The 16,324-nt window shown below is 25.1% G+C and overlaps 1 protein-coding gene across 1 annotated transcript; it reads left to right on the forward strand.

Moving 5' to 3' along the window:
* Positions 1-494: 494 nt before the first annotated feature.
* Positions 495-14,724, forward strand: LOC129618735 (galactose mutarotase). Its single transcript, XM_055533695.1, has 7 exons — positions 495-707; positions 2,926-3,019; positions 5,293-5,666; positions 5,757-5,992; positions 6,067-6,169; positions 7,191-7,280; positions 14,394-14,724. Exons 1-7 carry the CDS (start codon positions 594-596, stop codon positions 14,478-14,480), a joined length of 1,098 nt encoding a protein of 365 aa, XP_055389670.1. The 5' UTR covers positions 495-593; the 3' UTR covers positions 14,481-14,724.
* Positions 14,725-16,324: the final 1,600 nt, after the last annotated feature.

Raw genomic sequence — 16,324 nt, forward strand, 5'->3', positions numbered from 1 at the left:
AACTCATATCTCGAAAAGCTTGTTTTGCTAGTTATCAAGTTTTCATTTTGAGAAGTCATAATATATAATATTTTATTAAAAATTCTCGCAAACCACAAATAACATAATATTAACAATATTAAAATTAATATTTTTGTCTCCTCTTTAAGAGATTAAATTTAAACAGAGTTGTTTGAATTGAGCTTGTTTGTATTAAATGAATACTAACTAAAGCGAATCAAAAAGATAAGAGAGTATTGACTGCAAACTTCTTACTCGATAACAAATTTTAAATAATAATTAAAGTATTTTTGCTTAAAACGTTGTGGTATGGTTATTTTCTCACCACACCACAATTTATTTTATACTCTCAAAAATTTGTGTTCTGTTTATCAAAAAGAAAATAAAGTAAATTCTTATCAGCCACAAGTACAGTTTTAATAAGTTTCTCTTTAAAAGAGCATAAACTATAAAATGGAAATGAAAACAATTGACGTACAGTAGTCAGTGCTTTGCGGTGTCGCGTACTATAATCAAAAACTTAATGTTGTCGTAAACATTTTGTTTATTTTATTTTAATACAATTTTTTAGTAAGAAAATTTAAATTTATAAAATGTCGATTACAATTACTCAAGATGTATTTGGTAGTGCAAAAGATCCATTTACTAAAAAGGATACAGCAATTCATCGATTTACCTTCTGTAATGACAACAATATGTCAGTACAAGTAAGTAACAATTTATAATTACATAAGTGCATGCACATTGGTGTCAAAATATATTTAAAATTTAATACCATGTAATGATTGTGTTATAATCTATTGGAGAGTACTTTATTGTGCATAATATGTACAAATGTACGATTTAAATTACTTATGATAGTGCATATAGGCATAATAATATATTTGTGTACTAATGATGGTTATGCATACAGACTGAATATCAAACCACTATATAGCATTACTAATAATCAAGAGTCTTTAATATTTGAAAATCAGGTTGAGAGTTCTAAAGGTACTATAATAGTTATTTTGTTATTATCAAAATATCTTTATTACTGTAATAATGTGTAGATTAATTTTCTTCTTGTTTTTTTTGTAGTATGTGCTATTTTTACCTACATAATTTACAAAAAAGTTCGCAATTTTGCATAAGTTTTGTATTTTATACTTTTAAGAGAAAAATAATAATTTTTTTCCAATATTGTTTTTAATTTTTTGTTACATACATACATACGTAAGGTACGGGTTCTTATAAGTATAGTAAATGTTTAGAGAGTTTGGACGGATGAACTTGTAAAGTCGATAAGCATGTGAATGATTTGTTTGATGTTGTTTTTAAAATTTGTCATTTTTAATGAGCAAAAAGTAAAAAATTATAATTATGGCGACTTTTATTTGACTTTTAAAAACGAAATGAATGAGTAGTGATTAAATTTTTTATAGATTTTGGGAAAAACGAGATTTGTACTTGAAAATTACATTATACGAACGTATGTACGATATTCGCTCACTTTCGTCATACTCGGCGAGTAAAAGTCGAGACATATTATATATAATTAAATTCTAAAGAAAATCAAAGGAGTTCGTGAAGTGAAGACAGTTTAGAAGTTATGGAGAAGAGGTACTTATTGAATTAACTTTCTTATTACAACTTTTTATATAAACGTAATAAATTTTTATATTGTTGATTCGATTTATTGAATAATGTAATACAATGCATAATTGCGAACACTAGTTTTAACAAATACGAGTACTCATCTTAAGTATATTGCAAAAGGGATGAAGATTTTAGTGGAAAATTTTATAATAATCTTCCTATAAATATAAAACGTAAGTGGCACATACTTCCATCTCTTCCACCCTCCACCTACATATTACTACATAATTCCTTAGAATTTATTATAGATTATAATACCATATACATATGCATATTAATTTTTACAATAGTGCACACATAAGTACCTACATATAACATGTGCATATTGTATATTTTATGTTGAATATAATAATTATGTATGGGTATGCCATATTTAACTGAGTTTCAAGTCATTTTCATCATGTCAATGAATTTTGCTTTTAGGCTTCTTTACATTTTTGTAATTGTTTTTTTAGGTTTCGTAAATTCATTTGTGCATAACACATTATTATAATCTATTTAAAGTTTGTTAAGATGTTCTCATTTTAACTTAAGAGATGGCGTAATTATTATTGTTATTATCACTATGTTTTTCATGATTGTCGATTATTATTAAGATTTGGAGTGCATCATAATACCCAAAAACCCATATTCAGATATGCTTAAAGTTTTCTGCTATTTTATGTTATGCTTTAATTTCTTGAATATTTTCTATAGGTGATTGGTCGCAAAAAATTCAAAAAGAAAAATAGAAAAGAAAAATTAATGTTAATTACAATGTAAAATGTTGTTAAGTGTTTTGTTGAAAATTATAAAATGAATTTTAAAGATAGAAAATCTTTATAGTGGTGGATTTTATAGTGGTGGATGCTCTCATTATTTTATGAAGAAGTAGGAAAAACAGAAAAAAAAAATACCAGAATCATAAAGAGAAAGTGGTGATAAAATTAATTTTAAATTCAATTAGGTTATTTTTTATTAGAATAATTGTTATTTTTTAATAGAAAAATATAAGTGAGAATTTTAAACTTTGGAAAAAGCGCAACTGAAGAACATTATTGAGTTAATTCTTTGTATTTCATTTTAATAACGATATTTGTATTTAATTTTAATAAAATTATTTAAAGAAATTTTAAGCTTTGCCCCATAACTATTAAATAAAAAGTAAATTAAATTTTTGTTAATTAGGTAATTGGTTACATCATCAGTTCTTGCTAATTTTTAAATGTTATGATTATTTTTACATCCAATTGCTAAATTATTTGACTTTAATTTTTAATTTAATGTTTCAATTATTACTAATTACAGGTGATTACATTAGGAGCAACTATAACATCGATAATTGTACCTGATGGAGCTGGAAATACTGACGATGTTGTTTGTGGTTTCGATAATGTTGAAGGTATGAACAAAATATTTATTTATAATAATATTTACGATCTAAATGTAATTATTTAAGATCAGACTTTATAAAATGCGTATCTAAAGTTCAAAAATTTTTAATTTAGATTACCCAAGCTATGTTGAGAGGGTTCAATTTAATTATGATTAATATGGCCATCTCTATAAATTTTTTTTTAAATTTTTAAAAAAATTGATTAAAAATGAGTTATATGAGTACCAACTGTATTACACATTTGATGAGTAATTTTAAGAAATGAATGCTGGATACTGTATACTGACCTCAAGATCATTACGGAAATCGGAGGCTTGAGCTTGAGTTTATTCTGAGTTTCCGTTTTCTTATTATGGATAAAGTTTTTCTATGAGATTAACAATACTTTTAAAAAACATTGAGTCCGCTTGCTGTAAAAAATTAATTTTTTCGTCATTCTTGGCTTTGGTAAAACAAGAGGATTTATAGTATATTTATGTGATAATTAAAACTGCACCATGTCTTATTTTAAACTGGCAAAACCAGCTCTTCCCTATAAATTTTACGCTAACATTTATACATTGCACTTTTAATCAATTTCAAACATAATTGAAAATAATTGTGTCACCTTATCACAAGCTTCTTACATCTCAATTCACTTTATTATCACTTTAAAGATAAGATTGATTTTGTTGACTCTTTTAAAATAGAGTCCATTTTCTATATCTTAATAGAACCTTAGAATGTTTTAAAACTTAATTTTCTAAAATTATTAACAAATATTATTTTAGAAATTATATTAAAAGTAAATTAAAAGTAAAAACTTAAATATAAATCAAATAAGTTGATAAAATTTATTTGTTTATTTTCTTTGTCGTTGAAATCAAAGAAAGTGACAGTCGAGGGTAACTTATAGTGTGCACTGAATTGAATTTTAACTTTTATACAGAAAACTTAAATTAATAATAAAAAACAAAACTTATTTAATTTCTGTAGAACCTTTAAGTATAGCCAAATAGTTAAATAAAAAAATTTTTGTTTTTCAAAGTTTATTTTAGCTGCACATTGCCTTTGAATTAAATTACACTTGCATATTAATTATTTTTACGCGAATCAAAATTTGAACTTTTTAAAATTCAAAAATTTTTAAAAATATGCTTTACATACTCGTATTAAGTGTTATGAGTTTTAATTTATTTTTTCTAGAAAACTATAATTTCCGATTTTAGATTCCACTACAAGAATTAATATATTTGAAATTATTGAAATTTTTTTTCGGAAAATATACTTCTAACTTTAAAGCATTTTAGGTTCAATGTCGCCAGAATAAGAAAAATATGACTATAGAATGATATTGTCATACTTCAAGAGTTACAGTATATTCATTTTTAAAATTTTAATTTTCTGAAATGGAATGGACGCAGTCGGGCGGTAATTCAAAATAGTATATTTTACAAAGTTCTAACAATTTGCGGCCTACATTTGAATATAAGAAAATCATGTGAGCAAAGCTGGAAATATTTTAATTTTTTTACATGTTCTTATAAACTTATAAACTTCTAATGCTGACATAGCTCACAAATTTTTTTGATTATATATGGTTTATTTCTATAAGCGTTTATTTGATACTGAATACTGTATTTAATAGACATTTGAATAAAATCTGAATTTCTCTACAAAAAATATGAAATCATGTATTTTATGTTAAGTTGAGGAACTCGAAAAATGTGCTAAGTGTACCAATTAAGCTAACATATCACATGAATGAATCGTGTATCAAAAAATTACATAAAGGAGAGAAACAAGTCTTACTTTTCTTACAAAAACTATAAGAGCTGCATTGGAATCTAGTTTAAATTTAAAATTGTTTTTAAGTAAATTTTCCATAATATTATGCCAGACAGTTAAAAAATTATTATGCCAGAAAATACAAAAATATTTTTTACTTTTAAAAAGAAAATATGGGAACGTATCTGCATAGAAGTTTCAGTTCGTTATTATCAAACTTCGCATTTTATTTACTCTAAGATTAAAACTTAACATTCTTATCTCAATCATAACAGTCCAAAACACGTAACCCTGTAAATAAAGTGTTCATATATAAAAATCCTTTCACAATGATTGCTTCAAAAATAAATAAAAAAAAAAAAAACAAAAAATAAAAATTTTTTAAATGAAATTATAAAATTGACATGATAAGGAAAATAATTTAATTTAATCCTTTTTTAAACTTTTTTATTAATTATTGACCCCGATACCGTGAACGATTCATTAATTTTGTTTTACGAATTTTATAAAAGGTTATCAAGCGTCAAATAATCCTTATTTTGGTGCCACGGTTGGAAGAGTTGCAAATCGTGTTGGATTCGGAAAATTTATTTTAAATTGTGAAGAAATTAATGTGAGTAAAAATTGGAATGATAGGCATCAACTTCATGGTGGTTTTATTGGTTTCGATAAAGTTCATTGGACTGCTAGCATTCATGATAACCAAACTGTAGTAATGTCACATGTATCTGAAGATGGTCATGAAGGTTATCCAGGAAAAGTTGCAGCAATTGTAGTTTTTCAACTAACTGAAGAAAATGAATTTCGTGTATGTTTTTCGGCTACAACCACAAAACCTACGCCAATTAATTTGACAAATCATTCTTATTTTAATTTGGCTGGACACGTAAGAATATAAAAAAAAAATTAAATGCATATAAGTTGATTTTATGACAAAAAAATCTTTTTCTGCTTTTTAAATTATAATTTTAACTAGAATGCTGGAAGTCAACAGTTATATGAACATTTAATTAAAATAAAAGCAGATAAAATTACGGTAACAGATTCTGATTCAATTCCAACTGGTGAATTTATGGATGTTGATGGTACACCTTATGACTTACGTACACTTGGAAAATTAGGTCCACGTTTACAGAAATTAAGGGCTTTGGGTTATGATGACAATTTTTGTGTCACTCTTGATCATGGCAATACATTAACAACCATTGCAAAGTAAAATCCATTGTAATTAAAAATTTTAAAATGCCTAATATTTTATTGTTATTATTATTATTCTATTTTAAAAGGGTATCACATCCAAAGTCTGGAAGATGGATGGAAGTTGCAACTGATCAACCTGGAGTTCAATTCTATACTTCAAATTTTATGCCAGATCCCGCAAAGAATGAGGTATTTATTGAAACTGTTTTATTTATTGTATTGGGACTGTGGTATTTGACCATTTTGAATAAAATTTTCTAAAGTAAACATACTTTGGATTAGGGCAATTTAGATTTATTGGTTGTTCCTACATATTATGTGATAAAACAGTTTCAAATGGAAGATAATTTACTTGCTATTCTGTGGAAACTAAACCAAATTTTAGTTGTCAGATTAATATTAGCTGTGAATAAATACGTAAAAAATTATTTCTATATAGCATTTAAAATTAAAAATTTAAATTTAATTTACCTGAAGTGCAATTAATTATGCAGAACATTTGGTTTTATGCCCATTGATGTGGATGTTGAATTTTTGATTATAAAAATTGTTTATACTTTTTGCAAAATTAAAAGGACCTACCAAATATTCAAAATATCAATGTGTTTATTCAGCAATTACATTTTGTGTGTAAATGTGTGTACATGAATTTATCTCTTGGAAAAGTCAAACACAATTTAATTCACTAGCTAAAAACTGTACATTTCATAAATTTGCTCATTTAAAAAACATTCAGCCTTTCATTGAAGCCATACAAAATTTAGTCTTTGAAATGCATTGTACAAAAATAAAGTCAAACGGTTCAGAAGTTTTCTTCAAATTTGCCGGGGATTTCGGTGATGTAAAAATTAGGAAATATATGACAAATTTTCGCATTTTAAACATTTTTTCACATAATATAATTATAACAAAATGTTTTAATGTTGAATACCAAATTATATAACATAAAATCTTGCACACAATCACAGGACAATGTAATATGTTTAACTTGTATATGGCCTGTTTTATTATTAGATGATGTAATATATGTATCTACATATGTACATGTCTATACAAATTTGCCTCATTGCCTTCACCCAATATAAAAAAATGTATTTACTGTATTACTGTTATATACTTGCTGTTTTCATCTTACAACAATAAATTTAATTTTTATTCTTAATATGGAAGTTTTCCTTATTTTAATATTATTTATTTATTATGTATACAGGCTCCAATAATTGGAAAAGAAGGCGCAAAATACTTTAAGCACGGTGCGTTATGCTTGGAAACACAAAAATATCCTGACGCTGTCAATCATGTAAGTTTTATAATATTATTTCATCAAAACCTTTTTTTCTTCTTTATTTGTAAATAATTAAATATTTGCTTTATTTAATAAGGATATTGTCCATGTATTTATGGAGGTTTAATTTAAATATAAATAGCAGTCTATTATATAAGATCAATAGACACTGGAATGATAAGAATTAATTTATTAAGTTTCAAAGCCTATCAATCTGGCAATCAATATTGTTGATGCTTTTATTTTATCTGAAAATTAAATATTGCAAAAGCATTAAGGTAAAAGTGCAAAGACACTTTTGAAGAGGGTCAGTTAAAGCGTAAATGTATGTGTACTATATTATATGTGTTTCCAGTGACAAATATTGGAGACGCTTTATACATGTACTTTTGTAAGTTATATGAGTTAATACGGCGGATTACATTTTCTTCAGATCATTTAAACTTTCTTGCTGTGCTATAAATGATTTTTAAATTTAAAAAACTCATATCGAATAATAGATATTTTTTTTTGCGAATATGTAAAATATGTTTCATCAGATAGATTAACGCACTGGTATTCGTCAAAATAATTATTGAGGAAAGAATAATTTTTTTTCATTGATTTGGTTGGTTTGGTTGGATTGATTTTTCCAATAAATTCCGAAATGTTTTGGTTATGGCTTGTAAGCGTATCCGATTGACACATTCATATTCACAAATTTCACTTACATACGTTGAATAGGGAAAATGGAAGACACTAAAAACACAAACAGATCCTTTAAAAACACAAAAATATTAAGTTGCGTTACATGATTGTCAACAATTTCGAAAATATTCATTTTGATCTCATAGGTATCACTATTTTTTCATAATTTTTTTAAAAAATTTTCAATTATTAATAGAACAACATGACTGACTTAAAATGGAAAATATGTTTTAATAAGAAACAAAATAATGGAGAAAAATATTGTGTCTTTGATCATTAAAATAATGAAGGAAAGAATTACGTAAATTTTTAGTTTACATAATCTAAGAATGATTGCACAAGATGTACAAACGATCTGAATTAAATTTAATGATAACGTTATTGTAATTTTATTGTAATCTTTTATCATTTTTTCTTATTTTATCTCAATTGCTCTCAACAGAATGTTAAATGTTTTTGTAAATAAGTTTTTTTTTTTAAATTATTTAATATTACATAAGAGATAACAAAATAGGAGATCCGTTTTTTATATAAAATTTAATGCTTCTCTTGAACTATGACAAAGAAATAATTTTTTGTTAAAATATTTATGTGTTTGGTAATAAATACAATTCATGCGATTTTTCTTACAAATTAAGAGATTTTCTTTAATTTGTCAGATCCAGATTGGAAAAAGGGTATAATTTACCTGATGAACAGTCATTAATTGTGAATTGTGCTCCTTGTTAGTGAAAAACTTTATACAAGACGGTGAGGCTTTAATTAGGATCTGCATTTGCTCAATTCGTGTTCTCGAAGTGGAAATTTGTACATACATACATATAACTGGTTCAGCCAAAAATGAGCTGTGGAGAGAGACGAGAGAAAGAGAAGACTTTATTTGATAAAAATCAGCCATCTCTTTCCTAATATCCGACTCTACAAAAAAAGTTTATACTTGCAGAACACCGCCAAGAATAGAATTTTTTATGAACTTGATTTAAGTATTACTGTAGTCCCGTACTTTTAAGTAATTCATTGTCAATTACTTCAACTGACTGCATATTTTTTAAGTTGAACTAGTTTACTTATTTCACTTTTAAACACAAGTGTCTTACACGTGATCAGTTTTTAATAAATGGTTGGTTTATAGTCTTATCGGAAGTAAATAAATAGAAACTTAATTTTGGATTGTCTTTTTATTCAAATTTCGGCCGGGTTATAATTACTTTTATACAATATATTACAACTTTATTACAACTTTAATATAAAACCTAAACATTTTATAATTAATTTCTTTTTCCAATTTATACCTACTAAAATCTTCATCAAATTAATTGAACGCTTTGATTACAATTTACTATAATTTCAAGTGTAACTGCAATATTGCGAAGACAACTTTCCACAATAAATTATCTACAACCATACGCACAATATTTTCACGCAAGAACAAACATTTAAATGAGTTAATTCTGTAATCATTTTGTTACATGTATGTATGAATGTTATAGATACTTTTTAATATTTTTCATCTATATATATGTGTAGATCCCGACTCGAACCAAAATGTTATCAATTTTATGTTTGCATAATATTGTTGTTATATAATAATGTAGTATGCACACATTTTCAAAGATATTTATTTTTAATAGATTTTTTCAAGTACATTATAATTGTATATACAGTTATACTGCAAAAATAATTTGTTATGAATTTAATTTTTGTTAAACATGAATTTCGACGATAATTGCCGTACGTATTACTGATATCGCGCAATATAATTTGCATGCAAGTGGAATAAAATTTCCTTTAGTACTATGTTAGTAGTCCGTTACTACTATACCAGTATGTTTAGGTAAACATTTCTTAAGCTATAAATAAAAATTGAAATATCAAATTCCATTATTTATAATTTGCTCTCAAATGGCAATATGTACAATTTTCACTTTTTGATTTACCCACAATTATCTCTGATTGATTTGCAAATGTTAATAATGCAATTGATGTCTACTTTTAGATACTATATCCATTAACATTTTGTTAGAAGAAAAGTTTTTTCCTCCTCCACCCCCTCTCGAGCTATCGCCATCCGAAATTTGAAAAATTTAAATTTTTGGCACTTGAAATTTTGCCATTTAACTCCATGTTATTAAAAAATCTTTTTAAACTTTTTAATATTTTTCTTAACTTACGCAATTTAATTTTGAATTCGAATATTATGTTAACGTCTCTTTTAATTTTTTTTTTGCCTCATTCAAGGGAGAAGTGCTACATTACAAACCATTGGTTTGGCTCAACTTTATTGGTATTTGCAATCACTTTCGAATTATTTTTGTGTCTTCTTTACAATGACCATCACTGTATATTCGTATATACAAAATATTTATATATTTTATTAAATAATATTGACAACATGAAATTTTATATTTTATGGTGTGTTCATTTTCCCCCCTTTAAGTATAATAGCAATTTTGATCATCTGTAATATTAAAATAACAGTAAAATTTCCTTTTTTACACATTGTTGTTTTTTTCCCCGCTATCTTCTCTGTTCTCCTATTTTCTCTGTTGTTCTTTTTTCTATTTATTTTTATTCTTGACGTTATGCTCTTCTTTATATGAAATTTTATTCAGCTTATACTCGTATGATATCGGATAAATTATTATCGTATATTAAAATATCCTTCAAAAATAAACGAATACTTTCCACATAAACATGTGCATATACATTTTCCATATAATCTACATATAATATTGCTAGTTCGCATATACAATATGTGCGGGTAAGTAATACGATGTGTTTATGTAAAAAAAAATTTCCATATACTAGATGGTTAAGAGATCAAAACTATAAACTGTTTTTGTAGAGTCGGATATTAGGAAATAGAGGGCTGATTTTTATCAAATTAAGTCTTTTTTATATTTTCTTTCGCATATTGAAATTTTTGAATTATTGGCAATTTTTAGACCATAAATTCTGTGATAAAATTCTCACAATAAAATGTTATATGTATTTTTGTACGAATATGTAGTGTATCTTGAGTTGTATGCATGTATATATGCACATATTTTGATAAACTATAAACATTGCATATACATTGAAAAATTTTTGTGGATTAAGTTATCTTTCGTTTTTGGTTTTGTTTAAAATATTTTTGGATTTAAGGAATTTTCATTTGAGCTCTTCATATATAATATTTCTCAATTTTTATTCACATACATACAGCATATAATTTATACATAATATGATTCTAATTAATTTAATTAAAAGCTGAGTGAGAGAAGTGTAGTAGTTCGAAAATTATTAAAGTTTTTCAAGATTTTAAACATTTCAATTTGTGATCATTTTTTCTCTAAAAATCTTTTAAATTAATGAAATATGTACATATGTACATAATACATATTTCATATCGAAATGTTGAGCTCGAGTATATATATGTTTGTATCTCATACGTACAAACCTACATTATATAAAAACTATTAACAAGGATAATACGATAATAGTGAAAAAAAGAAATTATTAACAAAATTTTCACATAACGCTAAATGCTTATTATAATTATAATCTCTATAGGATTGTTAATTTCTGGAATTTTAGGATTGTTAAGGTTGTTATTTCATATAAGCGAATTGGCACATATAATTCCATTTTGTGTATACGTGTACGAATATGATATTTTAAATTTATTAATGTTTAATAATTTCTTCAGAATTTAGAAATTCTTTCTATCATCAAATATTTCTAGATATAAATTCAAAACATTCAATTCCATAATATTATGCAAAACAACTTGTTCTTTTATTAAAGAAGCTGGTATAGATATACACTTTCACATATATAAATAATATATATTTAACTTGTATTCTAATAAGCACGTAGCAAAAGTGATTGTTTAAATATTTTTGTTGAAGAGTTATTGAAGTGTTCTTATGGTGTAGTATAATTTTATATTTGTTTTAATAAAAGATTTTAAAGAAAATTTTAAATAATATTTTAGAAGTTTTAAATTTTAAACGAGAGTATTGTCTCAAAATAATACGGGAGTTCTAAGTTCTATAACTTTTGCTTACTTGATTCAAAGTGCATTTTGGAAATTTAAATACACTAATATTCGCGTGGTGGAATACACTTGGGCGCATGTAAGTCCTGCTTTTGGTTCATTTTATTTCTTATTTTAAGTCATAGAAAGCTTTGGTTGCCTTTTTAGTAATACTTTAATATATAAGCGTAAAAACCAAGTACAATACGCAATTTGACCTTATCTAGAAGCAAAAATTTCATAAATAAATTCAAATACTTTCTTTTTCTCAATGTTCCTAAAGCAACTTTAAATACATATTTATACCATATTATGTAAACGTTAAGTTTACAATTATGTTAGAAAAATTTCAGAACATTCCAAAAATGTGGTTATTTTAAAAAAATTTAGAAATTTCGAAGAAGGATTTCGGGAATTTTTTATTTTATCTAGGTTTTAATTTTAATAAACAAGAAAAAAAGGTAAAAATAAAAAATTAATTTATTTTGTAACATAAAAGAAAATAACACGGAAAATTTATTTTTTCCTGGTATACAAAGTTCTGACACATTTGAAAATTTTCATGACTTGGTGTGTATAAAGTAACATAATATTATGGTATATGGATATGTATGTGTGCAAACGTAGAAATTTTTCAAGTATTATCAAATACATATATATGAAAAATAACAAACTCAAGTGTTTAAAGAAATTAAATTGAATTGTTCTTGATTTTATGAAATAATAATTATTAAAATCTGCTTAGGCTTTTAAAAATTATGAATTTTCAATTTAATTTAATGTTCCTATATGTGTTATTTCTGCACGTACTTGTACATGCGAATTTAATTCAAAGAATATTTCAAAAAAACTTCTGAATTTTTGTAAAAGGTTCTAAAATTGTTTATTACTACTCTTTGTTGGGTAGTATTCAGTAGCTTCAATGAGTGTTATAAAATTGATCAAAAATATTAAGTGACAAGTCAATAATTAGCGGATTAAGCCTTATTTAAAGAGAAAGTTAGAGTTTTTGAACTCATCAAAATTTCTTAAAACATATTTGGGCTTATTTTAAATGCGATCAGGTTGTAAAAATAAAATGTTTAAAAGTAAATGCAGGACATCAGTATGTATGTAGGTATATGAGATTTTTGTAAAATTTATGTATAGTGTGTGACTATACATATGTAATACCTAACATAACTCTAAATTAATTGTTCCACAGTCTGTTAAACTTAGAGAATGATAAAATCTGTGCAAAACATTCAACTCAAGCATTTTAAAAATTGCTTTTTTGATAAAAATAGAATTTTGTTGATAATTTTTTTTGTTATGTGGTATCATTGCATACATCTAGGAGAAGTGAAAAAAATTAAAGAAAATTTTTCATTATTTTGATAATTTGATTCGTCATCGTACAGTGTTGCTCTTCCAAAATATTTTAACACTTTACAGTTCCTAATGATATTTAAGTGTTGCTAAAATTTAGACGATTCTTATTCACGGAGATACTAACTTGGATGTAGATAGATACAGAAAAACTTTTTATTCTAATGATTCCCTTTTTAATTCCACAGTGTGTTAAACTTAGATATACGCGAAAAATAATGTCAAAATAATAAAAAGACATTTGTTTAATAGAATTTTCAAAATTTTGTGTATTAAGTTAGTACTTTAATAATTCAAAAAAAATTTTATGGTTTCGACATTATAGGCCGTACCATAATTTAACATTCTTATATAATTCTAAAGAATCGAAATTTTAAGAAAAATACATAAGACTTTGGTCTAGAGATTCTGTCATCTAAAATCAATTCGTTCATGAATTCAAGCACGTTATTTTAAAAGAGTACTATTTAATTTCACGAGCCATTTTAGATAAATCTCTTATCTTAAATTATGTAGAAGTGATTTTTTTTGGCCACTTTAAAATCCAAAAATAAATTTTGTTGGAAGTTAATTTAGTTTTTCGAACCCGTATTAATCTAATAATATTGAAGCCAAATGATATTTTCAAGCTTTTGAACTCCAATACGAACAATTGAACATGCGTTTTCATCCTCCATATAATTTTAACACAAGTTAAAAGACATCTGACTGTAATTAGGTTTTATGTAAAGATATTAATTTCCTTTTAACATAATCGTATGTATACGAAAATTAAAAGATTCATGTTTTTTTTATATTTAGGGTTTTGTGTGTTCCGTAATCTCCTTAAATATAATACTAAAGAAATTTGTTAAGCACTAAAAATGAAAAGGAATAAATTATTAAAATGCTTTTAATTATCTTTTTATTTTTTTTCTTATATTTTTGTTTAAACATGCATCAATATTATTAAATTTTACCACATACACTGTGAAATGTGCATATTTATTAATTTATAAAATAATCGTTTTAATACATATTTATTTTTATATAATATATTATCCTTTATTTTTCAGGAAAATTTCCCATCGATCATTTTAAATCCAAAAGAGACTTATACACACGAGGTGATTTACAGATTTGGTGCTTGCAAAGAAGTTTAAACTAAGCAGCCATTTATACTTATTTTGATGAATTCCAAAAATTCAACGTTATATTAAAATTTATATTTACGAAATATAATTTAACTCAAATACGTGTTGTATATGTATTGTATATTGTGGTAACACACAAATACAATATAATAAGCGTATGTATGCATGCACATAATAACGTTTTAAATTATTATATACATACATACATATACCTATACGTACATTTATAAAATATATCTACATTTATACAAATATATTTACATTATATTCTAATTTGGTGTATATTATTTTTTGTTCGTTCCTAAAATGCCATGAGGATAAAGTCATCATCATTAACTATATCTTTACAATCATTATCATCGCGATAATGATTATTTTATATTAGAAACATATTATATTGTCTTGTTATATTAACAACATATAAATTAGTCATATAAAATGAATCATTGCAATAGTATACATTAAAATATATATATACATATATACGTATGTATCTCTTATAATTGAAGTGTGGCCGTTTGAGTTTATTTAAATTAAATTTAATAAGTATTTTGGTTGTTTGTTAATATAATATTATGTAAGTTTACAATACATTTTTGAGTAATGCGCGTTGCATTTGATGCAGTGTGTAAGAGAGTTTTTGTAATACATAGACCTAAGAGTTCAACTTTTATTGCAGGTAGTTAATTAAAAAATATCTATAACTGATGTCCTGCGCTATACTGCAATCATTTCATATTTTGAAATTAATATATGAAATGAAATAAATTTCAATCGAAACAATGATTTCAAAATTAGCACATTAAAGGCTATTTATTAATGTTATATTCTCAAAATAATTATATTCTCTAGTTGCATGTGTTTGTAATATATATATGTGTTTCGAGAGTCAAAAACTTTAGAAGGGAAATATTAACAAACTGTTTAAATTTCCGACTTCTTGACTTACAGTTTAAAATTATATTCTAAAAAATTTACAAAAAAAAAAAAAAAGAATTCAAGGTAACGGTAAATTTGAACTAATATTTTACTTAAAATTGCGTCTCTAATACTATTGGGAATAAAAAAAATTGTTTATTTTTTTGACTTTTAAGAGTGAAATTGAAACATGGTAAAGTTGTTAGGCTTATATCGATAATATAAGTTCAGATTTTAAGGAATACTAAAGTTTAGATTTCAAAAAATACTTGTAGTAACCCCGTTATTTGTAGATTTGTATAACGGGGCCAACAGTGCACCGCGACCACATATAAGGATTTATTGTGCACCCCCTCGAGTGGAAGGCATGCTGTACAATACACGCTCGAGACCTACCCTCCTAATGAACTCAAGCAACTTGTGAGGACCGGAAGACCGTAACTCCAACGCCGTTAGACCAAATCTACAACCCCATCACAATATACACAATCATAATAAGCAGTAGACGGCGAAATTAAATCTTAAATTTGTTCTAAAAAATAACAAATTCACCAAACTCCGATTAAATAAAAGCGGTCGCACGGTTTTATATTAATTTTTTTTTACAAAATGGTTGTGTGTTCGCGAATACTTGGTGTAATCAAAAGATGTTTTAAAATTTGATTTATATTTTTTTATTTTTATGATTTTATTTTTATTTTTGGATTTTATTGTTTACCCAAAAATTCCTTTTTTACTTTTTATAATTCCGTTCTATTCAGTAATGAATCCTGATGTCTGATGATATCCTGGTAGCTTAAATATGCTTTTTAATATTCAAATTTTAGGAATTTTTTCGCAAAACAAAAAAAAAAAAGAAAAATGTATAAAAATAATAATAAACAAAATGAAAAGTATCTAATATTAAAAAAAAAAAAACAAATTCCGTTCGTTAG

Source organism: Condylostylus longicornis, unplaced genomic scaffold (genome assembly GCF_029603195.1).
Source record: "Condylostylus longicornis isolate FDR11 unplaced genomic scaffold, ASM2960319v2 ptg000010l, whole genome shotgun sequence".
NCBI lineage: Eukaryota > Metazoa > Arthropoda > Insecta > Diptera > Dolichopodidae > Condylostylus > Condylostylus longicornis.

Bases quoted from the DNA above. Each gene is read 5' to 3' on its own strand.
- LOC129618735 (XM_055533695.1), top strand. From the start codon at position 594: ATGTCGATTACAATTACTCAAGATGTATTTGGTAGTGCAAAAGATCCA. The intron at 708-2,925 runs GTAAGTAACAAT...TACTAATTACAG, and splicing joins ACAACAATATGTCAGTACAA to GTGATTACATTAGGAGCAAC. The intron at 5,667-5,756 runs GTAAGAATATAA...AATTTTAACTAG, and splicing joins ATTTTAATTTGGCTGGACAC to AATGCTGGAAGTCAACAGTT.